Source organism: Ictidomys tridecemlineatus, chromosome 1 (assembly GCF_052094955.1).
Source record: "Ictidomys tridecemlineatus isolate mIctTri1 chromosome 1, mIctTri1.hap1, whole genome shotgun sequence".
Lineage (NCBI taxonomy): Eukaryota > Metazoa > Chordata > Mammalia > Rodentia > Sciuridae > Ictidomys > Ictidomys tridecemlineatus.
Genome location: NC_135477.1, coordinates 262,638,109 through 262,665,449, shown reverse-complemented (window position 1 = coordinate 262,665,449; position 27,341 = coordinate 262,638,109). Strand labels below are relative to the sequence as shown.

The 27,341-nt window shown below is 53.8% G+C and overlaps 2 protein-coding genes and 1 long non-coding RNA gene across 6 annotated transcripts in view; 2 read left to right on the top strand and 1 right to left on the bottom strand.

The window, feature by feature from the left end:
* Nucleotides 1-3,530, top strand: part of Ahrr (aryl hydrocarbon receptor repressor) — an 80,822-nt gene extending 77,292 nt beyond the window's left edge. Inside the window, exon 11 of the mRNA XM_078018724.1 lies at nucleotides 424-3,530. Within this exon, the coding sequence (XP_077874850.1) occupies nucleotides 424-1,414 (991 nt within the window). The 3' untranslated portion in view covers nucleotides 1,415-3,530. The remainder of the gene's footprint in view (nucleotides 1-423) is intronic.
* Nucleotides 3,531-5,655: 2,125 nt separating this feature from the next.
* Nucleotides 5,656-9,927, bottom strand: LOC144365947 (uncharacterized). Of its 2 annotated transcripts, none has more exons than XR_013424676.1 (2): nucleotides 8,591-9,927; nucleotides 5,656-8,303 (listed from the first exon to the last, which is right to left on the bottom strand). It is a non-coding gene; the product is annotated as an uncharacterized LOC144365947 (long non-coding RNA). The 2 variants fall into 2 exon arrangements; XR_013424675.1 differs by having other exon boundaries at nucleotides 9,672-9,927.
* A 93-nt stretch (nucleotides 9,928-10,020) lies between these two features.
* Nucleotides 10,021-27,296, top strand: Exoc3 (exocyst complex component 3). Of its 3 annotated transcripts, XM_005340737.5 has the most exons (14): nucleotides 10,034-10,168; nucleotides 10,517-10,626; nucleotides 10,906-11,076; nucleotides 12,736-12,955; nucleotides 14,108-14,789; nucleotides 17,019-17,136; nucleotides 17,887-18,012; nucleotides 19,054-19,154; nucleotides 20,950-21,060; nucleotides 21,136-21,286; nucleotides 22,468-22,590; nucleotides 25,032-25,193; nucleotides 25,724-25,851; nucleotides 26,601-27,296. In XM_005340737.5, exons 2-14 carry the CDS (start codon nucleotides 10,570-10,572, stop codon nucleotides 26,770-26,772), a joined length of 2,322 nt encoding a protein of 773 aa, XP_005340794.1. In that variant the 5' UTR covers nucleotides 10,034-10,168; nucleotides 10,517-10,569; the 3' UTR covers nucleotides 26,773-27,296. The 3 variants fall into 3 exon arrangements, with proteins under 3 accessions (XP_077874838.1, XP_077874818.1, XP_005340794.1); XM_078018692.1 differs by lacking the exon at nucleotides 10,517-10,626 and having other exon boundaries at nucleotides 10,029-10,168; XM_078018712.1 differs by lacking the exons at nucleotides 10,517-10,626; nucleotides 25,724-25,851; nucleotides 26,601-27,296 and having other exon boundaries at nucleotides 10,021-10,168; nucleotides 24,971-25,108.
* Nucleotides 27,297-27,341: the final 45 nt, after the last annotated feature.

The following is a 27,341-nucleotide window of genomic DNA, read 5'->3' as shown; positions in this document are numbered from 1 at the left end:
CCAGTCTCCTGTGATGCAGGTGTGGTCCCTGTCACACTGGCCTGGCCACAGAGTGGCTTTTCAGTCTGACAGCCTTCCCACCAGGGCAGACCTGACCGGCGGGTGCGGCTGGACTGGCACATGTCCCAGAGAAGTGCCTCCTACAGCACGGGGTGGGAAGCAGGCCGGGCCTGGCACCAGCCTGCCCCCCTTGAGCCTTCCTGGACTTGGGGCTGCGGGAGCTGAGGTGAAGGACAGGAGGGGGCAGGCCTGCGGGCTGCTGGGTGGCTGTCGAGGACCACAGGGCCTGAGGCCTGGCCTGCAGCTGCCCCTGCACATGGAGCTGGGGTTTACCAGCACAGATTCACCCAGCACCTTCCAAGAGGTCGACCCCAGGGGAGGCCCATCAGCTGTCACTCAGCCCCACGCTGTCTTGCTCTGCAGCGACCAGGAAGACGCAGAGCAGGAGAGAGTGCTGAGCGGCTGTGCTGCAGGGAGAGGCCAGCGGGAGACACAGGCACACAACTGCTGCTGGGAGATGCCAACACCCATGAGGCACCCCAGCTGGACGGCAGACAAGCGAGACAAGCCAAAGCCACAGCCCACCAGGATCGAGCGGCCATCCATGCGCGGCGTGTCCCACGTCTCCTGCCTGCCTTACCCAGAAGCCCAGGGCATGCTCAGTACCAGTGGCACAACCCCCTTCAGAAGTTCACCCCTCTCGCCCCTGCCAGGCTCTCCCCACAGTGCCTACTGCAGCAGGCCAAGCAGACCCCTACGGGACCTCCAGCAGGAACAGGGGCATCCTCCCTGCCACACCCTGCAGAGCGGTCTGGAGAAGAGGCTCCCTGTGCCCGGAGCACAGTGCTTCCCAGCTGGGGGCTACTCTCCTGAGGATGCCAAGTTGCCCGGCCTGCTGGTGTCCCCAGGGGCCCCACGCAGTCCAGCCCTGTTGCTTGAAGTGCCAATCAAGATGGAAAATGACTCTGGGTCTGAGGACGCAGTGGACATCTGCACCCCCAGCCAGGTGTGGCTGGGAGCCAGCAACATGGCCAAGAGACAGCTGGTCACTTTTCCTACCAGGATGCACCTGAAGACAGAGTTGGACTGCAGGCACCAGGTCCACCCCCCGCACCTCGTGCATGGTGTGGTAGGGGCTCACCCCCACAGCCAGGCCACCACTGAAGCCAGCAGGGAACTTGTTCCCTTCTTCCCTTCACCCTGCGCCTGCCTGGAGCCAGAGCCTCCCCTCCACCTCTGCACACCCAGCTGCCCCGAGCACCAGCACCTGGCTCGGGGCTGTGACTGCAGAGCTCCCAGGGCTGCTGCTGTGGTCAAGTGCGAGCCCCTGGACTCGCCCCCCTGGGCTGCTGCTCCCGGCCAGGGAGCCGTGCCCAGGTTGTTTCCCAAAAGCACCTCAGCCTTCCTGCCCTAACTGTGGCTCTCCAGCAGGCCAGTCTGTCCACACTCAGTCCACCCTGGCTGCCTCCCCCAGGTGGTGGGTGTGACTGGAGCCAATTCAAGTGATGCTCTTGACAGTGCTGCCCCGGGCACCTCCAGCCCAGGGTGGTGCCTGTGCTGCAGGGCATTCTGGAGTTTGTGAAGTTTCCCAGGAAATCATACATGCCCGCTGGAGTCTATTCAAGCAGGATGGTGTTTCTCTTTGAGAAGTCAAAATGTGTCAGGGAAGGGCCAACATCCCTTGCCCCCAAGGCCACCATCAGAAGCTTCCAGTGATGTCTCATGGCCTCCTGAGCTCCCACCCCTGCCACCTCCTGTCTGGGTGGACATCTGAGGCACACAGACTACATGTGCAGCAGGCCTCACTGCGGGAGGCTGAGCCCAGCCACGGGCAGGATGTGGAGGTTGTGGGCACCAGGTCCTCTGCAACTCCAAGCCAGGGCTCCAGGCCACGCCTGGCATGGAGGAGGATGGGTCCCTTCCAGGAACCTCCCAGTGTTCTCTGCGGGGCCCTGAGGTCCGTCGACTCCTCAGGCCTGGGCGTCTGGCAGTACCCACGCAGCCAGCCTGGGAGGCGCAGGCAGGCTGAGGAAGTGGTGCCCTCCAGGGTGTCCACTGTGCCTAGATGCTGCAGCCAGCTTGAGGACTCGTGTGGTGTACACTCGTTTTGCCTGTGTGGCCCCCTCTTCCTTAGGGACCACTGGCCCTCTGAAGGCCTGCCCTGGATCTGGGAGTGCTAACGTCTGCTGGGCGTGCTCCCAGGCTCCACCTCCCAGGTGTCCTCATTGGTGGCCTGGGGTCAGTATTCAGCTCTGGCTTAGAGCAGGGGCTGTTGGGATGCACATCTCCTTTGTCAAAACTCGGGTTTGTTCTGCAAGATGGGTCTCCTGCCCAGCCCCTGGTCTACCTGGTGTGTCAGGAGAATTCGCCTGGGGCAGGAATGGGGCTGAGAGTGTCCCACTCACCCACCTGAGCCAGGGTGGAGAGTGGCCACTTACAGCCTCTCCCTCTCTGCCCAGCCCTCAGCGGCCTTTCAAAAGGTGACATGGGTGCTGCTCTGTCCTGGCAACCGGAGGACTCCTGGCCTCCACTCCTGCCACCTGGCACAGAAGTCAGGACGGGGAGCCCAGCTTCTGCTTCCCTGCTCAGTCCACTGGCCCAGTGTCCCCGTGTTACCCAGTTCTGCCCAACACAGCTTACCCCTGCTCTCTGGGAACTTATGGATCTAGTCTTAAGAGTAGAAGTAGATCCAGAATTTTCACTTTCTTCTCTCACCAAATGCCCAGCTCCTGACTGTGGAGATCCCTTTCCCATCAAGGTGACAGAATGCTCCCGTCCATGGCCATGCCACCCTTGCCTGCCCAGAGGGCTTGGCCCAGCCAGGTCCTCCCCATCTCCCCGCGCTTCACCTGAGGGCTGCTTGCCTCCCAGAGAGGAGCCAGCTCTTCCCCTGCCAGGGCTGACAGAGGGCAGAGAGCTGACAGTCAACACCTCCTGTGTCCTAGAGCCAGGGAAACCTGAAACAGTGAGATCAGGAAGATGGAGCGAGGGATGTCTCACGTTTGCCAACAGTAGCCAGACACCCCTTCTCCCCTGCACCACGTACCTACCAAGAGCTGCGGATGCCCGAGGCCTGGACAGCCCTGCGCAGAGGGCCCTTCGACCCATGTTCCCTCTGAGAGGACCAACAGAAGTGAGGCGAGGGCCACCTGGAAGGCCATGCTTTGTGGACAGAGCTCAGCATCCACTCCTCCACTCTGCAGGCTTGATATGTGGGGACACCCACGTGTGCTGTGGACCTTGGATATGTGGGGCCCACGCCGTGCCTGGGCAGCACCTCCCCCTGCCCTCCAGTCAGAAGTTTTATAGCTCAGTCACCACGTGCCTCCTGAGAACCGGTGAGGGTGTGTGACACTGAGACGCAGATGAAACGTCCTCAGAACCTAGAGTGCCTGGCCACTCCTTCATGTTCGCCACGCCCTGCGGTGCACTTTGTGCTGCCCAGGGCCTCCAGAGCGCTCAGCCATGTCTCACACACTGCCTCTGTCACACTTTTGCAAAATCTATGTAAAAAGTTGCAGGTGCATGTGCGTCCAGTGTCAGTGGAGCCTACATTTCCAGACAGAGTCACTGTTTCCTGCCACAAAGGGGTTGAGTTGACAGTGGCACCCTCCCCAGGTGGAAACGCTGGAGTGAAGGGCACAGGAAACACCGCACCCTCACCAGGCCCTCCCCTGCGTCCCTGAGGGTTGGGGACCCTCTGGGGCCTCAGACCCCCAGACTTGGGCTGTCCTGTAAGGGCAGAGCTGAGGGACCCTGTCACAGGACATGAGTGACAGGTGTGTGGGAGGGGCAGGGACCTAGGAGCTGGGCTTTCCCTCCCTCTGGTCCAAGAGCACCCCTGATTGAAGAGTTTCCAGACCCCTGGGCAGAGTGGTGGTCACCACAGGCCTCGCCACCTCTCCCCTGGGGAGACTAGCCAGGCCCCTCTGCTGGGATGGCTCGGCCATTTGCAGGACCCCAGGTGCACTTCCACCTTCCCAGCAACGGCCGGTGGACCTGAGGGGTTGCTCCACTGGCCCAGGCGCTGCCCCAGGTGTAGACTGTGGCTGGGAGACAGGGCAACATCCCTTCACCAGGCACCATGGGGCCCCTCCCATGGCAGCAGCCTGGCACTGTGGCTTCTGGCGGGTGAGTGGGCAGCCACTTCACAGGCACTTGTCCCTCTCACACATTCTGTTGTCACTGTGGAGCCCCTGCTAAAAACTAGAGGGCCTGTGCCAGGTGCCCGGGATCCATGCAGGAGGAGCACAGGGCCCAGTGCATGGTGTCTGTGGGCAGCTGATGGCAGCCTCAGGAAACACTTGAGCTCTGTGCTGGTGGCAGAGCACGGGCGCTCTAAGACAGAGTGGTGGGGTGGCACGTCCTCACGGGTGGCTGCACGTGGGGAGGCTAGAGCTCAGGGCAGGAGAGGCAGGACTGGGTGTGGGGTGCAGGCCCAGCCTGTGAGCCAGTCTCCCCGGACCAGGGGAGCCACACTGCCGGGGGCAAAGGCTGGGGGACCCAGGCCTCCCTCCAGCAGGCTGAGAGAGGCAGGGTCCTGGCCTCTCCACCCGGGGCTGTGTCCCCCCACCCTTGTCACGCTTGGGTCACTTGCAGTGTCATTCTCCCACACAGCAATCTCTGCTCAGTTACAAACACCCAACGTTTTCTCTCTGCTCTACCTTGTCTTTTCATTGGGGGTATTTTCCTCATATCATACAGCCATTTAGCATTTCCACACAGAATTTGGTGTCTTCGTGGCTTTCTGTGTCTTTGTTACTGTCTCTGGCTGTGGCTTCTGACAGAACCCACGCTGTCTGATGTTAACGTCACCCTGAAAACCTCCTCAGGCCTTACTGGCTGGCATGCCAAAGCCCCTTCGCTCCGAGCCCGTTCTTCATGTGTACATACCCGTTTCACTGTCTTTGACCCATTAACCTATGACCTACGTCCAGATTATTAATGATTTTGAGCATTTCCCCCTCTGTCAGTTCAATTTCCCTTGACCTGGTCCCCCTTCCTAGCCTTCTCTGGAATCCCTGGCACTCTCCTCCCTCTCCCACCTCCACTTGTTTGGAAGCTGCAATTCTGTCTCCTTAATGGCTATTCCTAACAACATGGGACAAAGCAAGATCTCTGTCCTCCCAGAACCAGGCCCAGACCTCAGACACCTCAGTACTCTCCCTCTGGCTCCTGAGCAGCCCCTGAGGGGTTGAGGAAGCACCAGGAAGCCTCCCTGGCTTTCCTCTGCCCAGGGTGAGGAGGGGAGTCCAAGCTCAGTGCTCTCTGGGCCTTCCCCACTCCTAGTCCAGCAGTCAGGCAGGCCAGGAGGGGGCCCTGGTCCTGCACTGACGATGCTCCACGGAGGTCACTCCACTGCGGGAGCCAGAGCTCTTCCCGCTCCGCCCTGTGTGGGTACAGAAGCCCAAGCCTGGGTTGTAGGCCATTCACATGCTCACGGGGGGCAGAGCCTCTGCCCAAGCACCCCCTTCTCCATTCTTGTCTCTGCCATGTCCTCCTGCACTTACCCATGACTCAGCTGACTGCACAAGGACACTTGCTGGGTTCACCTCACATCCCTGGGTGGGGAGGTTTCTCTTCTATTTCATCTGCTAAACACCCCAGAAAGTTTTTTTTTAAATGCCTTTATGTAGCATTTATTTTAGATAATACTGGATTCTCAACAAGTTTTATTAGACTTTTTCCAACCTGAAGGCAGATTTAAACTATCTCCATCTTGCAATATGTCCCAAGAATTAGAGACACGATTACAACCACGTCAGTTCCGGTAAAAAGAAGAAAGAAGGAACATCACATTGTCATGACTTAAAAATTCATAGGCTTGAAGGTCACTGCTGCCCTTGAGAAGAGGGAAGATGATCCCAATCATGGAGGGCTCGGACAGAGGAGGGAACACAGCTCCCACACTCAGCCATTGGTTGTTCATGAACATCAGAAGACCCTTCACGTCTTCTGCTTAAAAAGAAGGGGGGCTGGCCAATCTGCCTTCCAGGCTCACTTCTGCCTAGAGTCGGGGAAAGCACACAAAGACAAGTGTTTCCTAGGTATCGGCAGACCACAGGCTGGAGGAGTGGGGCTCCAGGCACCGCACCCAGCCATCTTTACAAGATGGTCAGATGCAACATGATGCTCAGCCAGGTGGGTAAAACCACCTGAGCCACGCTGATGCCATGCCAGGGTCCTGTGACCTGCAGGTTCCCACAGCATTTAAAGATGTGTGACAGATTAAACCAAAGTTCACCAGAATTCCTAGCCAGGGTGTCAGACATCAAGTAGAACTTCCTCTTGGTAAGTACCTCCTCCACACCAAGGTGTGCTCTCCATGCAGAGGTTCACCTCAGGACCACAGCGCTCAGGAGGCACTCTCACGGCTTGACAGTGACAAGACGGTCACTTTATGTGGTGTGACACTAGTCTGTGTGCTAAGAGCCAGTTCAGAGACCCTGAGTAAAAACCCAGGCATGCTGAGCCTCGGGTCTAGTAAAAACCAAACACAGGCCCTCAGGGGCTAAGCTGTAGACTGAGCACCTGCTTATTTCCCTAGAGCACATGCCCTCATCCTTCCTGGACAGGCCTCATCAGTGGACAGACCCACCCACCATCTGAGAAATGAGTGTGAAGACTGTTTCCCACCCTAGAGGCAAATGCACAAAAGGAGCGGCACTACTGAGATACAGCTGTGCACGCTCAGGTCCCCACGCTCCCGCAAGGTGCAGCTAAGATCGGCTGAAGCAGGAACACCACACATCGTCAACACTAAGTGCCACGGAAGGAAGAGCAGAGAAGGTGTGTGGGCGTCTCTAATGGTATCTTTCCCTGTCCCCACCCCACGGGCCAATCTCAGTCCATTCCATGTGATTCCAGGTCATGCGTTCTACATGTCCTGCCAGCTGCGGCCGAAGAGGCTAGAGTCCACAGCCTGTAATGGTGGCCAGCTGTACCTTATGTGTTCTGAAGAGAAATGCTGTGGTTAAAGAGGGGTGAGCTGGCTCACAGCAACTCATCACCACCTAGCCACAGTGGCCACACTGTGTCTACTAGAATGTGTCTATTAAAGTGCTGAGGGAGCACCCCGGAGACCATCCAGAGAAGCTGGGCCTCGCCAGCCCAATCCTTGAACACACGACCCACGTGAAGATGGTGTGAGCTGAAACACAAGCACCTCTGTACCTGCAGTAGCCACCACAGCCCTGCTTCACCACAGATGGACGCCAGGTCACGGGGAGTGCTTCTTGCTTGGTACTCTCTCACAAAGAAAACTACATGCACCAGTAAACTGAGTCTCATGCAGGATGGGGACCTCGCCAGTGTGGAGTTGGAGCCTCTACAATGAGTGACACAGTCTACCTGTGCCACCCAGAGGGGAGCGGAAGCCTCTTAGCTGTTTAAAGGCATCTGGTGTCAGCACCTCAAAGAAGAGACGTTCTGAAACAACTCTTACAAGAATACCAGGGGCCTGTGGGCTCGTCTTCACGAGTAACCCAGTGTCCATGGCTTCAACCTTCTGCCCTCCTGTGGGGGTAGGTGACGAGATTCATCAACACAACAGCCTCCAGCTGTTCTCTGAGAAGCTTGCGTGATGGAGGTCTTGTCCCTCGGGGAGCTCTTCAGGACAGGCATGGGTCTGAGGGCTTGCTGAATAGCAGCACATGGACTGTCACCCAGGGGCTTTCGGTGGAGGAACCTCGCTGTCCTGCTCTTGTCCCCCTCCACAGAGTGCACAGGCTGCCTCTGACAGCAGCTTCCTACACAGGTGCTAGGAGTCTTCTGCCTTCCAGTCTTTCTCCCCCCAGCATTTTAAGAGTGAATGGGTGCTTGTTTTTTTGTTTTTTACTGGATGATCTTTGGGGTCTTGTAACTGCTTTCCTGTTTCCTCTGGCAATAAGGCATTTGATTGCTATTGAGGACAGAAAACTTGTCCTTTCATTCTGGCTTGCTGTTCAGGTTTTTCTTCCACATCTTTCACTGGCAGTGCTGGCTGTGCTGCATCCTGCTCCTCCCAAGCCTCCGTGCCCTGCTCCCCAGCAGGCCACTGGGACTCCTCCAGCACTGAGGCCTCTGTGGCTTCTGTGAGCACGCACCAGGGTATGGGGCTGACATCGCTGAGAGGCCACAGTATCCTAGGGCAGTACTGTCACCAGGTGTTCAGAGCCAGGGCGCACGTGCCTGCTCCAGCAGCATGCTGTAGCACTGCGCATACTTCCAGAACAGCTCCTGGTAGTGCTTCATGTACTGGCTCTTTACCCCACTGCCCAGAGGCATGGTGCGGTCTTCCTCAGGGGTCTATTCCAACCCCAGACCTGCGGGAACCCATGACACAGAGAAAGAGTTTTAATTAATATTTTTTAGCAGCAAGGAAGAATTTAAACTTGCAGTAAGACAACCCATCTCTAAGCATCCTGGTTAACTGAGGAAGGTGTGAGAGCTGTAAATCCAAATCCTACCAAACCAAGAGAGAATGGTTATGCACTAAATGTCTGTTTTGAAGTAACTGTCCTAAGGCTTTGGTCATTCTGGCAAATTTTCTCTTAATCTCAAAACATATTTACAATTATATTTTCAAATATAATAGAGGCATTTTATTTACATTTATTCATTGTTCAACTAGTTGGTGTTTTCTGAAGTTAGTAGATAAAGAAGGTGAAATCATAAAGTGAGGTTAGCTGTCAGCTGGCATGCCACTATGGTGCTGCTGCCTGCTGGTCAGCTGGCACGGGCTGTGGTTGTAGTTGCGGTGGTTCTTGGGGTACCTCCTCTCCCTGCCATCTTCGGACTCTTCCATTTGAACTACCTTGGCTGGTCTTCAAGAAGTGCCATGCTGTCTAGCAGCTGGTAACACAGTAGAAGATTGCCTCCTGCTGGCAAGTGAAGGCAAGTAGTGTCCCCATCAGCCCAACCAATTCTGAAATCCTGGTGGCTAGCACACACTGTTCCTGCTAAGGGAAGGTGCAGCCCTGGATGGTGGACCTTCCCTCCATGTAGGAACTCAGACCCGCCTGCCTGGTCTCCTGGACTCTGCACAGCTTCCCCAGCTATGTCCTTCCTATAGGCTTCCCTGCCACTCCTGTCAAGGATCAGTGTTGCTTCCAAGACCCAACGACGGTCCTGAAGCTTCCCTGACTCAACCCCACGGTTGCCCCTACTGGGTTTCTCATCTGTTGTGTTCCTCCAGGGGCTGAGTTCATTTCTGATTCCAGGAGTAACAGGGTAGTACCCTAAACAGCTGCCCAGTTGTCTCTGGGTGGCAGTCATGACCAATGTGATGAGCTACCACCTGTTACACATGTTGTCTGCCCAGTACCATACACTGGGCTACAGCAAAGGAGACAGCCCTGCCACCGTGAAGTGGGGGCAACAGTGGGACATGAACACATGAAGAAAAAAACAGGACAAGGAGCTGGTGCAGGGGGTAGGCAGGAGGTTAAGGAGAGGAGCTGTGGGCACTGGAGCTGGAGGATGAATCCCGAGAAGCAAGGGAAACGAGAGGAGTGCGCAAGCCTGTGGGAGCCCTTGCAGACAGCAGGCAGGAGGGCAGCGGGAAGGGCCAGAATGCCGGAGGGGCCGGGTCAGGCCAGCAGCCCCTTCAGCAGTAAACCTGCCCATGTGGGGACTAGTCCTCCTCGGAGCCCAGCGTTCACGCCAGGAAAAGTCGGGAGCGGTGCGCCCACCTCTCCGGAAGGCCGACCCCACCCTGCCGCGGGGATGCGGTCTCTCCGCTCCCAGGCCCTCCCCAGCTGAATCCCCTGGCCAGGGGCCGGCCCCGTGGTCCCGCCATGAGGTCCAGTATCCACGCAGGGTCCCAGCGAGGCCCCGTCCCGAGGTCCTAAGTGGCGCAGGGTCCCCGGCCCGAGGTCCAAACGTCCCAGTCCAGAAGCCCCGCCCCGAGGTCCCCCAGGCCCCTCCCTGAGGCCCCGCCCCGAGGTTCCGCAGTCCGGCCCTGAGGTCCCGCCCCCAAGCCCCACTCAGGCCCCGCCCCGAGGCCGCGCCCCGAGACCCCGCCCCGAGGTCCCGCAGGTCCCACCGGTAGGGTCCCATGGTCCCCGCCGGCTCAACCCCCGCGCCCTCCCGGTGGCCCGGGCCCCGCCCCCGGCCTGTCGCCGGAAGCGGAAGTTCCTGCTCCCCGTCCACTTCCGGTCGCCCCAGAGGCGGCGGCGGCGCAGTCCAGGTGAGGCGGGGCGGGGCGGATCGCGCGACCCGGGTTCCTAGCGAGGGATCCCGCCGCTCGCTCGGCCTTGCTCGGTCCCAGGCGTCCGCGGCCACCGGGGCCGGCCGGCAGCTGGGAAGGTGGGCGGCTCTCCGTGGGCGCCCGTCCCCGGGCGGGGCAGGGCTCTGCCTGCCCACAGTGGGAGCCCTGCAGCCGGCAGCCGCGGGCACGCCCGTCGGTGGAGGCGGTTGAGCCCCGGTTGCCACGTGCTCGTTAGGAGCCGCGCGTGGAGACAGTCTGCCCGCGGCTGAGCCGGAGACTTGTGCTGCGGGGACGCGAGCTGTCAGCCTGAGTCCCTTTCCTCACCAGGGCCTGACGCAGCCGCCTACAGCGTGGACAGGGTGTGGGCGAGGGCTCCAGAAATGAGAAGTTGGCCCCGAGCCGGGGAGAGAGGTGCCTGGGAGATGACGTCTGGCTGGGTGAGTGGGCTTGGGCCCTGGTGCAGACATCCCCTGTGTGTCCCCGTCTTGTCGCCGTGAGGGGCCCCGTTTCTCCCTGAAGGTGAAGTTTCCCCACACTTCAGTTCCAAAGGTTTGTGTTCTTGTTAAGGAGTTCGTGACTCCAATTCCACTTTCCGGTTTCCTGGATTGAACGTTCCCTCAAACACTTTCCTGTGGCTCCACTGTGGTCACTGCTGTGGTGGGTACTTTTGGGCCAGCACTTCCTTCTTCTCACACACTCACCTGTCTTGCACACAGGTTCCTTTGGATGTCTACTCGTTGACCATGAAGGAGACAGACAGGGAGGCTGTCGCCACAGCGGTCCAGAGGGTGGCTGGGATGCTCCAGCGCCCAGACCAGCTGGACAAAGTTGAGCAGTATCGCAGGAGGGAGGCTCGCAAGAAGGCCTCTGTGGAGGCCAGACTGAAGGTAGGAGACTTCACTCAGGCATGACTGGGCCATGTGTCTTGAGTTTCTGGTCCTTATTTGACATCATGGTGATTTCACCAAATTAGGTTGTGATGGAAGAGGAGGCAGAGCTGGACTGAGCAGCTCTTTCCAACAGTGTATTGCCAAAGCAGTCGATTCTCAAAGAGAACTGGAATGTTGCTGGCACCACGGGAGCAACCTTGGTGCCTACCTGAAAGAGTCCATTTAGCTTTTTAAGCATTACCTGGAAAGTGACAACTGCTTGTTTATTTAAAGCTCTCTTGAAGAGTATCAGTAAAGAGAGTTTTGTTTAAATCATTTTAACGCTTAGTATAGTGGACCCACAGCCATTCTGTGGAAAATAGGTAGGCATGAAAGTGACCATGAGCTTGATGTGGTGGTGGCACTGTGGTCCCAGAAGGCAGGAAGTTGAGGCCAGAGGATGACTTGAACCCAGGAGCTTGAGGCCGGCCTGGGCAGCATTGCAGGTTGTCTAAAAAATAGGGGGGATGCTGGGAATGTAGCTTAGTGGTGGAGCACTTACCTGACAGGCATGAGGCTCTGGGTTCCATCCCTAGCACCACAGAAAAGAAAAAATGAGAGACAGGGAAGGAGTCATCCCTTTTCAAGCTGTTTTCTGATTTGGATGGGCTTTCAAGTTAATTGCTCTGTGAAGGCAAGGTTTTATTAAAATAAACATTTAGTGTAATTATAAAATGTTAAGACTATGACCTTCTGCAGTTGACTTGCAGCAGAATGTTTTTTGGGATTTTTGAGAGTGACTTTGAGGAAAGTTCATCCTAGCACTGACCTGGCATTTAGTGTTCTCCCTTGAGAACTGTACACTTGCCCAGGGAGCAGTAGGCTTGATGTGGTAGCTGCATCATCAAAGCACCCCACATATTCTGCTCACTAATTGAGACAGTAGTTTTGTACTAATTTAGAAAGTAGTTTGGACTTGCTACATTTTTAGCCTGAATTTTTATCTGTTCTAGAAACTTGTGGGATTAACTGGTGATACTCAGTAGTGACTTGGAACCCTCAAGTGATCATTGTGGCCAAATGTAATTGACACTCCTAGATGACAGCTGCTCCTACCATGGCTGATGCAGCCTGGTCTTTTCCTCACCTCCTGTCCCCCTGCATCTGTTTTCCATGCCCTTTACCTTATGGCTGGCATTGGGGCTGCCTCACAGTGTGGATCTGAGTCTCACCTGTGCAGTCAGTGTCACAAGGTCGCTGTCCTCCAGCTGAATCTGGTCTGGCTGGATGCCCCCCCTCCCAACAATGAAGAAATCTTGAGAATGTTCTCTGCCTTGATAAGCCCTGTCAAGAAATGGAAATGTCCAGGGAGAAAATGGGCTGTGTCCTTTTAAAGATGCATTTGATAACGGCCATGAGCCTGCCTGCCTCCGGTGGCACACAGCATTACAGGCCGAGGGGCTGGCAAGCATGCTGTGAATTGTTTGTAAATGCTGTGTTCCTAGAGAGCAGTGAAAAAAGTGGTCCTGTGAGTTGGGTCCCTGTCAGTTTTAATCCTTTCTCTGGCAGTGGCTGTTCTGGCTCCTTGAATTTGACACTCCTGAAGAAGGTCTGTCCATCAAGAAGCAGCATGGTGGCCATCCCTGGCCTTGCTTACTCCATGGTGTCTCCCTGCAGGCTGCGATCCAGTCACAGTTGGATGGGGTGCGCACAGGCCTGAGCCAGCTCCACAATGCACTGACTGATGTCAAAGACATCCAGCAGTCGCTGGCTGATGTCAGCAAGGACTGGAGGCAGAGCATCAACACAGTCGAGAGTCTCAAGGATGTGAAGGATGCTGTAGCGCAGCACAGCCAGCTGGCTGCAGCTGTGGAGAACCTCAAGAATATCTTCTCAGGTGAGTGGCAGGTGGCGGGATGGTAACCGCCAGAAGGCTCACGAAGGCACCTTTCCACAGCCCACTCCATGGATCTGTCTTTACAGTCTTGAGAATTACTGTCAGACATGAATATGGTCTGATTGGGGAGGGTCCATGTATGCTGGGGGAGAGAGCATGCGCTCTCTGTTGTGCTCATGTTCCTTCTCTGTTTCCTACTTTTGTCTGCTTGTTCCGTCCATTACTGAGAGGAGGTACTGAAGTCTCCAGATGCTGCCACAGAAGACCTGTTTCTCTCTTTGGTTCTGTTAGTGTTTGCTTCATACATTTTGATGGTTTGTTAGTAAATGCAGAATTGCATAAGTGCATAATTGTTATGCAGTTTTACAGTCTCTGTGGAACCTTCTGTGGATATGTGACGGCCTTCCTTTCTTTTGTCAACTTTTGTCTTGAGTTTTTATTAAATCTAAGGTGTGTGGTAATCCTTCAGTTAAATGCTCCTTTCAACCGGTTCTGCTGGTTCTTGTGCTTGGTTTGGTGCAGGCTCTCTGCCTGGGTTGCTGAGACACCTGAGCCTTTGCCTGTCAGCACAGTGACTTCAGATGTCTCTTTAGGCAGTTTGCTTTTAAGTGTTAGTGTTCTTGAAAGTCTGGATTCCAAAAGTAGAGGACAAGCAGATGAAGGGATAGTACTGGCCCTTTCCACCCCTGGAACTGCTGGAAGATGGGGGTTCCCACCTTCCCACCCGAAACTCTTCAGCAGGAGGAGTTCTGTAGCACGTTGCACCCTTTGTGCCTATTCCCTGGTGATCAGGAGTCCCTTCAGCACTTAGAGCACACAGTCCCCATATTTGGAAGATAGTGCTTTGCCCACCCTGGCTCTTGAGAGGGGCTCAAGTTGCTTCTAGGCACATGCCCAGCCAACTGCCACACAGTGGGTGGAGTGTGGGCAGCATTGCTGTGCTAAGAGCTGAGATTGGCCGAAAATAACCCAATCTACCATCCAGGCCTCCTCTGGGAGTTACTGGCCTTTAGCAGATTCTGGTGTTCAAAACAGTTAGGTCAGATTCTAGGTGGGGCGACAGAGACCTGAGGCTCTTTGCCCTGCTGTCTCACAGAATTCTGCACACAGCCTTGTATGTTTTTAAGGGACCAACTTGTACCTTTTCCCTAGTGCCTGAGATCGTGAGGGAGACCCAGGACCTGATTGAGCAGGGGGCGCTGCTACAGGCCCACCGAAAGCTGATGGACCTGGAGTGCTCCCGAGACGGGCTCATGTGCGAGCAGTACCGCATGGACAGCGGAAACACACGAGACATGACCCTCATCCATGGCTACTTCAGCAGCACACAGGGTCTCTCTGATGAGCTGGCCAAGCAGCTGTGGATGGTGCTGCAGAGGTCACTGGTTACTGTCCGCCGGGACCCCACCTTGCTGGTCTCTGTGGTCAGGATCATCGAAAGGGAAGAAAAAATTGACAGACGTATACTTGACCGAAAAAAGCAAACTGGCTTTGTTCCTCCTGGGAGGCCCAAAAATTGGAAAGAGAAGATGTTCTCCATCTTGGACAGGACTGTGACAACTAGAATCGAGGGCACACAGGCAGACACCAGGGAGTCGGACAAGATGTGGCTCGTGCGCCACCTGGAGATCATAAGGAAGTATGTCCTGGATGACCTTTTGGTCGCCAAGAACCTGATGGTGCAGTGCTTCCCTCCCCACTATGAGATCTTTAAAAACCTCCTGAGAATGTACCACCAGGCCCTGAGCACAAGGATGCAGGAGCTGGCGTCAGAGGACCTCGAGGCCAGCGAGATTGTGAGCCTCCTGACGTGGGTCTTAAACACCTACACCAGGTAGAGCCTGATGCGTTCTTTTGCCTAGAAACCGGTGTGAGAATGTGTGGAGACACCTGTAGGTCTCCTGGGTGGTTTCCTGGGTGAGGCTTGGTGTCCTCGCTATCTAAAGGCTTGTAAAGGGCCCCCTGGCCTACCCAGAGAGGCTTGGCCTGGAGCCTGCTGGCTGTGGTCTGAATGTCCTGTCTTTGGGTGTCTGGGTTCCATGTGAGCACCCCAGCATGCACTTGGTTTTCTGTACCCACTGTGTCTGGACATGCTTCCTCCCTGTGGCACCCACTGGCAGGTTGCTGCTGCCTAGCTTTTCAGGTGGGAGCATGTGACCCTATGATCTGCAATCACTGGGCAGGTGAGGAGACCACCAGATTTTTGTTTCTTCTCACCCATACAGTGTAGCAGTTAACCTAAAAATTGGCAGTCATAAGTTAGCCACAGTGGTACATGCCTGTCATGCCAGCACTGAAGGATCACCTGAGCCCAGGACTTCAAGACCAGCCTGGGCAACAAGGGAGACCTGTCTCTGAATAAATAAACAGATAGCTGGCTATAGGCATGTACAGTTCTAGAAAAATGGGCACTCCTTTTACTTTTCAGCGTGGGACTTTGTTGTGCACATGAGGGAACGCAAGCCAGGTGGTGTGCAGAATGGTGTGAGATGGCATCTGCAAGCAGTGGTGGGGGTGGTCTGAGTCCTTGGAGATTGGGGAGCCAAGGGTAATGCTCTGTGACTTTGCATGGCTTCATGGACAGAAGCAGCATTTAGTAATGTGCTGGGATATGTGGCTTGACTTTTGCCCTTGTGGTTGCTGCTGGAGAAGAATTAAGGAAACCTTCCTGTTTATCAGCGAAGCTTATTCTCATGTGTGCCATGGTTCCCTGGTAGCTGCTTGTGGTAGTCTGTGCCCTTCAGCACAGAGGTGTGAGAAAAATATCAGCCACCCCTGGGAATCAGTGTCTGTCAGCTTCACCGAGTAGTCCTGCACCTCCTTCCTCCTCTGGTCCCCACCATAGCCATGATGTGTCATAGTCACCCATTCTCTGTCCTTTACCCAGCATAGTCTTGGCCTCAATGCACTGTGTGCTCCAGCAGCCCATGAGGCAGGGGGTGTTGTGATCCCCTTCCATGGTACGTGAGGACACTGAGGTGCAGAGGGAGTAGTGTGCCCCTTTGCATGGCCAGCAGGTAAGCAGCAGTCATCACAGCTGGGGTCAGGCCCTCCTTACCTCTCGCCACTGAAAGGTGCACTTAGGGGGCTTACTCAGTTTTGTGTCTTGTCTTTGTTTCTCCCTAACACACTGAAGCATCTCCTGTCCTTGGGAGTGTTCTCCAACCTGGCCACATGTGTCCCATCGGACTGTCCTGGAGAAGTCATGCTGAACACACTTGTGTGCTGCAGCAGGGGTCTTGGTGCAAAAACCCCTCAGCTGAAAAAGTGTCAGTTCTTGTAGAACCTCACAAAGCACGTTCTCACCCGAGAGATCCTGAACTTGTGTAGAGAGTGGACTAGGGTTAGTAACTGCTCAGCACTGTTCTGAACACCTGGAGAACATGGCACCAGGGCCTGTGAATTTTCTGAGCACTCAGACCTTGACTTGTAAGACCCCTGCACATGAACAAGTAGTAAGTGTCCCCTTAGAAAGCCTCCCTGGGACGTGGCTTGTCTCCATGTATTCTGCATGGCCAGCTGTAGCTTTTCTCTCTTGCTGGCTTGTTTTGTCAGAAGTGCCAAGTGTCCCATGCCCTGGACTGCGCCCTCCTGCAGACATTAGTGACTCTAACTCTGGGGGCTTCTGTGCTCGTGCTCTCAGGTTGCAGTTCTTGCTCGTTGTCTTCTTACAGAATGAATGTGACCATCAGCAGCCCACTTGGCTAGTCCTGCTCTCAGATCCTGAGATACAGTGAAGGGAGCAGAGGATCTCACCTTCCAAGGGCTTTTTCATACTCTGAGCCTTGATACAACTGCAGCTGGCACAGTGGGATGAGGTCAGGGTCAGGTGACTTACATGGCCAACACAACCAGTGAGATGACATCATGGAGGGACCCTGCGTCCCTGAACTCCTTGCCTACAGTCTCCACAAGGCCCTCTGCTTTTTCCCCCAAGTTGTGGACCTTGGCCACGTGAAGGTCTTTAGGGCGAGCGCGTATTTCCATGGGAACCAGACACACACTCACTTGAGAATGTTTTCTGTGTCCCTTATTCATCTGTCACTTGCGGTTCTTACTATAGTGTGGAGATGATGGGGAACATGGAGCTGGCCCCAGAAGTGGATGTACACTCTCTGGAGCCGTTACTTTCTCCGAACGTGGTCTCTGAGCTGCTCGACACATACATGTCAACGCTCACTGTGAGTAAAGTCTGGCCTGCATTCCTAGAAACTGTCTTGGTGGCCACCTGTGAACTTGGGAAGAGAAGGGTAGCCTTTCATGGCCTGTGACTGTGCCTGTCTGGGGTGCCTGTCCTGTGGACACAGGAGCCTCTTCTGCGGGAGCAGCCCATGCCATCCCAGTCAGACTTCCATGTCCAGATGGCTGTAGTGGTGCTGCCAGGTTCTTAGTGCTGATTCCTGGCTGGGGTAGCAGTTGGGGTCCAAAGAACGGGTCTGACTGCAGCTTCATGACCATTGGCCAGTCTCAGTAAGATGGGACGTCAGGATGTGCCTGGGCAACACAAAGCTGTGCTGAGTCTCATGGAGGTTCCCTGGGGCAGAGAGTCTTCTGCTGTATCCTGAGCTGGCCTGGTTGCTGTGTTGGATTTAAGTGATTTGAGCTTGACCACGTGCCTGCCTGCCTGTCTCTGGTCTTCTGACAAGTCTGGCCTTGTCTTCCAGCACAGTGCTCATCCATGAGGTCCCTGGTCCATTCTCCCTCTGTACTTGCAACGAGGGTTTTGGTCTACCCACAGACACTGGTGTGGCTACTGCACACCCTACCACTAGGGCCACTGGAGAGGGATCTTTGGGGGCCTCTGCGTGGAAGCAGGGGTTTCCTGATGTGCTGCATATAGCCTATGCAATAGCTACACATGGCTGCAGGGGATCCTTGGACATAACTACCCACTCCAACCTTCCCTTCTCTTCATGATGCCAAACCTCTAGTCCAACATCATTGCCTGGCTGCGGAAAGCACTAGAAACAGACAGAAAAGACTGGAGCAAAGAGACAGAGCCTGAGGCTGACCAAGATGGGTACTACCAGACAACACTTCCTGCCATTGTCTTCCAGGTACAAGCCATAGGCTCCATAGACTGTTTCTTGGGTGGCTAGAAGGGTTGTGGGTCTCACCAGTGGAGGCAGAGCTTAGTAAAGTGTTGAGAACCCTTAATGTCCGTCTCTGGAGTTAGGATCCAGGATCTGACCTGCCAAGTAGTCTTGCCCATGGTACCTAGGTTTTCCTGTGAAGGCTTTTGGGGTTTGAACTGGACCTAATTTTGTGTTAGTTGTATGTAGCTCTCCCGTTCTGAGTTTGCTTGTTTAAATATCCAGGATTTGTCTTCAAGTGCCACATGATTGAATTTAATCTGGGGAGTTTGGAGGAGGCCTACAGCAATAAAGATGCTTTCCTGTTCATGAGTCAGAGTGCTTGGTGTTAGACTCACCTGTGTCCTTACCATTAACTCACTTTCTGATGCCCGGCCCCCAAGCTGTGTCTTCTAGTTCCTCCTCTCCTCTCAAGGCAAGAGTGGGCTGGAATTGTGCCTGGGAGGATGGTGTTGCCTAGTGATGGGGTGGTGGTTGGGGTTCTACCTTGCCTTTCTTTTGGAAACTGACATTCTGGCACATGGATCATGACCAGAGCCTTGCGCGCACTCTGGGCACCTTGCACTTCTCCGTCTCTCAGAGCCCAGCTCTCCTAGCTCCAGCATGGCCACCTCCTGATTCTTAAGAAACCTTCATTCCAACACCCTTAAAAGTGGGTGAGCATGAATCACTTTGAGCTGCAATGTGAGAGCTAGGACACTGACTTCCAGCCCAGCACCTGGGATCCACATGGCCCAGTCTCTTGACCTCCTGGCCCCACTCCCTGTCAGCCCTCTTCACATCCTAGTAGATGCAGTGGGAGAACTTGCATTCCTCCATAGAAACCAATCCGCAGGTCCCAACTTGGCTTGGTGCCTAAAAGAAAGTTGTTTGTTTAAGTAACTTTATTTTCCTAGTGGTTCTCTAATTTGGACTATCCTAGCAGATGGGTTTTATAAATGGGGACTGTGTACATCATACTCCTATGAGATTGTTACTAGAATTCACAAGTTCTCCAATTTTTAGATGTTTGAACAGAATCTTCAAGTTGCTGCTCAGATAAGTGAAGATTTGAAAACAAAAGTACTAGTTTTGTGTCTTCAGCAAATGAATTCTTTCCTGAGTAGGTATGTATTTCTGCCAGTATGCTAATTCTTATAAACTGTATTTTTAAAATTTAAAAGCAAAAATGCATTGATTGTAATATGCTGTTGTTAAAATTAACTTAAGCCTCAAGATTCCCATAAGCCATTTTCTATTTTACTGAGAAATGCAAAAATGTGGGGTGTGGTTGTGGCTCTGTGATAGAGCACTTGCCTAGCATGTGTGAGGCACTGGATTGGACTCTCAGCACCACATATAAATAAATAAAATAAAGGTCCATCAATGGCTAAAAAATTTTTTTAATTAAAAAAAAAAAAGGCAAAAAAGCATTGCAGGTTTTCTCCTAATGTTCCTTGGAATGGACCACACCGTTCCCTTGGGATCCTGGACCTGATGAGCACTGTAGCCAGTTGTGCTGGCAGAGTCCGGGTGAGTGTCTCCCCTAAACATTGGTGTTACCAGCCCTCAGCAGATGGGACTCAAAGTGATCTTAGTGTGCCTCTTCCTCTGAATTGTTCTCGATGAAGATCTTTAAACCTAGACAGAAGAAGGGATGGCATTGAGTCTGTGTGTACCATTATCCTGGCTCAAAAAGCTGTTCCTTCCACACCACTCCACCTGATCTGTTCCTCTTCCCCAGCCCTCCCCCCATCTTCCCCCTCTCCCCTTTTCCTTCATCTTTCTCTCTGTTGCCCAAACATTGCAGCTGGTCGTGTCCTGTATTTTCAGCTGTAACCATATATGTCACCAGCTCACATATAGAAGGGCTCAGCTGACAGTGTTGGCGCTTCCTCTTATCTCAGTGGCTGGGCTAGCAGTCTGCATGGCATATGGTCTTTGGGATTCTTAGGTCTCTGGGACACTAGGGCTGCCCTTTAGGCACTGGCCTGTGGAAGAGACAGACAGATCACAATCCCATAACATCTGTCTGTGGGTTCATCAGCCTCGTTCCTGCGCTGCTGTTTGCACTTGGACCAGGAGTCAGCTTCAGAGACTTGACTTGGTTCCCTCTTTATTACTGTTATGTGCACCCCATGTTATAGTTTAGTGGACTCACATCTGTCCATGCACCCACGAGGGTACAGTCTAGCTCCCCAATTGTGCACCCATGGGGCTATGGACCAGCTTCCCATCATGGACCCATGGGGCCATGGCTGAAGCACCAGTTCAATTGTGGGGTCTTCTGGGAAGAGGAATTTCCCCTGACCAATTTCATCTGGTTGGTTCTGGAGTCACATGTGGACAGAAGGGCAGAGCAAGCAGATGCTTACCTCTTATGGTGAAGCCTGTGGTGTCTCAGTTCTTGACATTTCAAAATCTTAAGTTTTTTCTTGTTATTGTTCGTGGTGCCAAGGATTGAATCCAGGTGCTCAACCGCTGAGCTATGCCCCAGTCCTTATATTTTGAGACACAGTCTCACAGGTGCCCAAGCTGGCCTTGACCTTGCGATTCCTCCTGTTTTAGCTTCCTGAGTCAACTCAGTGGGATTACAGGCCTGTGCCACCTTGCCCAGTTTGAAGTTCTTTTTTAATTTGATTTTTAAATTAAGGTAGCACTTTGAAAAGGGACATTTTACCTAGCACTTGATGTTTTTCTGATTACTTATAATCATGTATTTCACAACATCTTCATGATCAGGACCTGAACCAGATCACAAAACCTGACATAAAATTGTTTTTTAATATTCACTTGAAGCAGACAACTTTTTTCATTCATATGACCACCCAAGACCCATCTTGGTGCTGTTGGGCGTGAGGTCAGCATGGTCCTGGAAGCAGCTGTAGGGAACCTTTACTAATACTGTCGTGCGGTTCCCAGATATAAGGATGAAGCCCAGCTGTACAAGGAGGAGCACCTGAAGAACCGGCAGCACCCACACTGCTATGTCCAGTACATGATCGCCATCATCAACAACTGCCAGACCTTCAAGTAAGCGGTGTGTGGAACAGGGAGGAGAGTGAGCACACATGGCTACATCCCTGAACCCAAACCTCTTCGTTGCAGAGAGTCCATTGTCAGCCTGAAAAGGAAGTATTTAAAGGGTGAAGCAGAGGAGAGTGTGTGTCTGAGCCAGCCAAGCATGGATGGGATTCTAGACACCATTGCCAAGGAAGGCTGTGGCAGCCTGCTGGAAGAAGTCTTCTTGGACCTGGAGGTGGGCCTGGTTCCTGCTTCCTGGGCTGGGTAGAAGGCCTCTGTGCTGCCCCAGGCGTGGGGGTTCTGGCTCCTCCCTGCATTCCTGGGCAGGTCACAAGGGTCTCCATTCTGCCCTTTGGAACATACTACCTCCTGCCCAGTGTGGGTGCTGTACAGGACCTGAGCTATACCCCGATGTCTGCATTAAACCAGAGTGAGGGGCTTCCGGGGCTCCTGCTTACTTTGGATGACATGGGGTCCGTCTTAGGCACATCTGTGGAGACTCCCACTAAAGTTGAGGCATCAAGCTGCATGTGAGTTAAGAGAGAGCAAGTGTGAAGAGACCATCCCCAAAGCACAGTGAGAGCATGTGCACAGCCTGGCTCTGGGGTGAAGAGTGACGTGCGCCAGCAAAACTTACAGAGTGAATTTTGCCGTGAAAGGCATAGCACAGGCATGGCCCGGTGTTCCTGGGAGGCACTGGCAGAAACCCCTGTGCCTGCTAAAAGTGAAGCTGGGCATTACAGGTCCTGCTGGGAAGGGAGTATTACCCGAGGTTGTACAGCAGTGGAAAGGCACTGGCAGGCATCCAGGGCTGAGGAGGCATGCCCCGGCAGCCCTGGGCCATACTTTAAAAAGGAGGAGGGGTTTACCTCTGAGACAATTTTAAAATGTCAAAAAGAGACATAAAAATAAACAAAGGACACAAATGATACAAAGGCATGAGGGTCCTCAGTGTGAAGCAGTGCCCAGTCCTGACCGCCAGGGAGGCACAGCTGAGGGCCGGATTGGTAGTCCTTGGAGGGCTGTTTGATTTGCATACATTTGAGTGAGGAGTTCTACTCAAGAAATTGGATGTGTAAATTGTGCATTTGTTGTAGTGTTATTTGTAATTGCAGATGTTCATCAGCAGAGACTTGGGTGGGTACATGATAGGGTCAGTGTCCACACAACAAGTGTGTGTACCCTAAAATGCAGTGTGCGTGCAGGTACTTGTGCCTCTCACATGTGGTTCCATGATATCACAAGGTTGTGTAACATAGACTCCTGTTTTTAAGTACAGGTGTGCAGATTACACAGAAGTAGATATTTTACCTGACCATGTATTGCTGCTGTAATCAAAAGATAAAACCCTCCCAAATCACATGACCCCAGGCATTTTGTGGGCTAGGATTTCTGTGACCTGTCTCTGCTTTTCAGCAACATCTGAATGAACTAATGACAAAGAAGTGGCTGTTGGGGTCGAACGCTGTGGACATCATCTGTGTCACTGTGGAAGACTATTTTAACGATTTTGCCAAAATCAAAAAGCCTTACAAAAAGGTAAGGATGTGGGAGGGCTTATCTCAAGTCTGGTTACATCTGGGGAGGGAGGCGGCATAGTGTATGCACAGTGGTCTTTTATGCCTTTTCCTTGTCCACTTCCTGATTTTAAAGGAAAATCTTCTGGCTCTTTGTCATTAAGAGTGGTCCTTACAGCCAGGTGCAGTGGCAATGCCTATAATCCCCACAACTCAGAGCCTGAGGCAAGAGGATCACTAGTTCCAAGGTGGTCTCAGCAACTTAGGAAGACTCCCTCTCAAAACCAGTGAGAAAGGACTAGGAATGTAGCTTGGTGGTAAAATGCCCCAGGTTCAGTTCCTAGAACCAAACAAGCCCCAGAAGTGATTTGAACAGGGAGACTATGTGCTTCAAACTGACCAAGCTAACTTGGCCGTCCTTGTTGGCTGTTGGGAGATCTGCTAGAAGTTGGCGAGGCCCTTGTGTCCACACCTCATCTCTGTGCCTGTTGTTAAGAGCATCGAAGGCCAGTATGTGTTTGCAATGGGCAAAAGACAGCTCCAGGCTCCACAGCTTTTTTCTCAGCCAAAGCAGGGACATGAGACAGTTCTGATGAGGCCAGTCCTCAACAACAGCAGGGACACCAGGACTCAAGTGCCACTCCAACAGCTTATGGGTAGAGCCTACACACCCTTGATCTCGGCCTCCGACACCCACAGTGAGCCTCATGATGAGGATGGGACCTTCTGGACTCGGAGCCCTCATGCTCGGTGCCCTGCTGTGGGTGAGAGTCACCTGTACACCATGGGGCACAACACTGTTTTCAGAAAGGGATACAGCCCAAGTGGAAAGAGAGAGCTGCAGTCTCCTGGCCGGGGGAGGGAGGGACTCCAGAGAGGCTGTGTGTGGGTGTATGTGCGTATGCTAATTACAAGTGCAGGTGCACATTTGCCATTCCTGTATGTGGTATGTGTGTCATACACGTATGTATTGCACATATGTATACACACCTGTGTACTTATTCATGCGCAATGCATGTGTGCTATGTGTAGGACGTGGAGGCATGTGTGTTTGTTTACACAAGTGTTTTATGTGTATGCTTATGGTGGCATATGTATTGTGTGTATTGCATGTGTGCATGTTGAGCATGTTATATTGCATGTGTTTTGTGTATGCATGCATGCATAGGTAGTTTTATATGTGAATTGTACACTTGTATATTTTGTGTGCTGTGTACACATTCATGTGCATGTTGTGTGTGTTGTTGCACATATATACGTAAACATGCTGTGTGTTGGCCACAAACCGGGCTTTCAACAGAGTTCTCCTGCCTGTCAAGCTTACATTAATTTCTATAAGCCACAGTTACTTTTCAGACTAATCTGGTTGGTTTTAAATCTTTTTGCCCACATGCTTTTGTTCTTTTTCAACATTTGTCGGTATTCTGTCAGTGGGTGTTTGGCACCCTCTCTGACATCCTCAGCCAGTGGTGCATGCATCTGCAGGGCTCTTGGAGCCCTGGGGCCTGAGGGAAGGGGCTGTCCTCCAGGGAGGCTGGTGCTCTCCTGGGCACACTGCCCCCTGCCATGGCTGACAGTATTGCCATAGGGGTTGTACAGCTGAGGGTGACCACTGATGCCTCTCTCCAGGCCTTGTCACCTGTGGCAGGCACTGTCTCTCTGATGAGCCTGACCACCTGTGTTGGGCTTCCAGCCCTCTCCTCCCTGTGATGCCCTAAGTTTTCCTTTATTCATTTGTATCCTTCCTGGGACCCCCAGGTAGCTGTGCCATGTGTCCCAGGGCTCTTCTTTTCTGGGAAGTCCCTGTCATTGTTCAGATGTAGCATTGCTGGGACCAGCACTGACCATGGGACAAGTGCTGCATGTGTGGTCCACACAGGGTCCTACAAATCCTTCTGGCCTATACCCAGGCCTTGCCCCTGCTGAGCCCATGCTCATTTAGGGGGTGAGATACTTGCAGCCCCAAGATTGCTATCAGCCCAGGGAGCATTCATGTTCTGTAACCCCCAAGAGTGCTGTGGGCCTCAAGGAGGGGTCATGTCCAGGGAATCTGGGGAGGGCTGAGGTCAGCAGTGCTGAGCTGGCCTAGCCTCTTGAGCCTGCTTGAACTTGTTCCTGCAGAGACTATTCGTCTCTGGCTATGAGTCAGACGGTGTGGGAAGTGAGTTCCTGCCCGGGCACATGTTTCTGCCTGCTTTCAAGGATGGATCTGTGTGGTGGGTGCCCTCCCCACCCATGTGTGCCAGTGCTGCAGGTGGCCTGTGCTGGCCATTGCTTGCTGTGTGCTGTTGGGAGCCTCAGGGCATTGTGGATCTAAACTGGCTGAGTTGCCAGCAAAATATTGCCAGCAATCTTGATGGAAATAGGAAGAATGGGCTGCAGCCTGGTCCCATGTCACCCAGGTTTAAGGAGCACGACGAGTCTGCCAGAGCAGCAGCCTGCAGCTGACCGTTTTTCTCTCAGAGGATGACGGCCGAGGCGCATCGACGTGTGGTAGTGGAGTACCTGCGGGCTGTCATGCAGAAGCGCATCTCATTCCGGAGTGCCGAGGAGCGCAAGGAGGGCGCTGAGAAGATGGTCAGGGAGGCCGAGCAGCTCCGCTTCCTGTTCCGGAAGCTGGCTTCAGTGAGTGTCCCAGGAAGTCTGTCGAGCTCATGGCAGGTGCCATGCATAGGTTCTGGTCCTTCTCTGTCTGGCTTTCAGTTTCCAGCCCCAAGCCATTTTAGGCCAGTAGGTAGGAACCAGTTGCATTAGCAGGAAGGCAGTTCTTCCTCCCTAGGGACGGTGGGACACAGCCCACCTGGCTTCGTGGTTGAGAGACACATTAGCACAGAGGCCACTGTTGGCTTCCTAGCAGCCGTGACTCGATGGTACAATGCTCCCTTCCCATCCTCTGCCCTTGCCTGTGACCTGTTCTATACTATGCTGGTTGCCACCTGGTCTGCAGCCCAGGATGTGACCATGCACTCCTCACCCCAGGCTCCCCAGCTGCATGAGCAAGCCAAGTAGTCACACAAGCTCAGCTCCCCTTTGGAATGAACCTTGAGGTGTTCACAGAAAGAGCAAGGTGTTGGCCAGGAGAGGGGGTGGGAGGTGTCAGGCCAGCCTCTGTTCCTGCAGCCAAGGGCTGCCTTCACCCTGCTGCTGTTTTCCAGGGGTTTGGTGAAGATGTGGATGGTCACTGTGACACCATCGTTGCTGTGGCTGAGGTTATTAAGTTGACGGACCCTTCCCTGCTCTACCTGGAAGTCTCGACCCTGGTCAGCAAATATCCAGACATCAGGTAATAGCTGTGCACCTTCCTGTTTGAGCTGGGGAGCGGCTGCCTTGCCCAGTGTCACTGGGAAGAGGAGGAACACATACTTGTCCAACTGGGTGCCTGAGGGAGGTGGCCAGGGCACCAGTGTGTCCTCTGCCTAATGCCCCTTGCCTAAGCCGAGGCCCACATATTCCTGTGTGGCCCATCCCTGATGCTGTGGGGCAGAGGCTGTGGAAAATGTTCCAGCTGGACGCTTCAGAGGATTGTGGGGTAGGGAAGGCTGGGGTCATGTGCGTAGCCCAAAAGGGCTAGGTTATAGCCGTCCTGTGGTGCTTTGGGGATCTAAGAAAGAAAGCCCACCTGCCATACATGGCCCAGACACTTTTCCTGCACACGTGATCTTGTTGGTCCCCAGCCTCAGGCGGAGGAGGGGGAGGACCTTCCACCTTGAAGCCAAGTACAGCTGACTCCATTGAGGCCCCTCCTCTCACTGCCGCAGCTCTGTTGCAGCAAGAACCCCCTGGGGTCCCCCTAGTTAGCAGTTTTAAGCCACCAGTTACAGATGCAGCCTTTGGCACCTGTGGTTGGAGAGACTACCACCAGCTGAGACTCAGTTTCTCTGAGAAGGAAACGCTGCCCTTTGTCTGGGGCCTGAGCAACTGCCCTGTGGGAGCAAGGGGGGGTGGAGCAGGTACAGGCTGACCCCTAGAGACAACTATGTGGGGGACAAGGGAGGACAGAGTGGGACAGACTGACCCCTGTCCAACCCACAGAGACGACCACATTGGTGCACTGCTGGCCGTTCGAGGAGATGCCAGCCGGGACATGAAGCAGACCATAATTGAGACGCTGGAACAGGGCCCTGCACAGGCAAACCCCAGCTACGTGCCCATCTTCAGGGAGATCACCGTGCCGAGTCTGAATGTGGCCAAGCTCCTCAAGTAGCTGCATTGTCCTGGCCTGTGCACGTCACTGTGGCTTCACCTCTTTACCCTCACACACATTAAAACAAATCCTACTCCAGGCCACGTTTGGTGGTCAAGGTGACATGTACTTGTCTGCTCTGGTGCCCGGATGCACATGATGTGAAGTGCTGGGGCGTGATTTTGTTGTGGGTGTTCTACCCCAGGAACATGCTCTGTGAGGACTCTTCTGCCAATGAGACCCTCTTGTGGCTTGTGGTGGGAAGGTGTGGTGGGTGTCCCCTGGTTCTCCCGGGGTCTGGTCTACCTGTGTGGGAAGGTGTGGTGGGCATCCCTCATTGTCCCCACGTGGAAAGGTTTTACCCTGGCCTTCCTGAAGGTGATTGACTGGTTCCTCAGTCCTGTACATAGGAAAAATCAGCTGCTGGTCCCAGTTAGCCTGCCCAGTGGTCAGAGCCCGCATGGGCATGCTACCAGGTCAGGTGAGCCAGTCATGTGGGATGAGCATGTCCTGAGTGCTGGTTTTGATAAAGGCATGTATGAAAATCAGTGTCTGGAATACATCTCTGGGTCCGTGAGTCACTTATTCTT

Bases quoted from the DNA above. Each gene is read 5' to 3' on its own strand.
- Exoc3 (XM_078018692.1), top strand. From the start codon at position 10,037: ATGGTCCCCGCCGGCTCAACCCCCGCGCCCTCCCGGTGGCCCGGGCCC. The intron at 14,790-17,018 runs GTAGAGCCTGAT...TTCTTACTATAG, and splicing joins GTCTTAAACACCTACACCAG to TGTGGAGATGATGGGGAACA. The intron at 21,287-22,467 runs GTGGGCCTGGTT...TCTGCTTTTCAG, and splicing joins AAGTCTTCTTGGACCTGGAG to CAACATCTGAATGAACTAAT.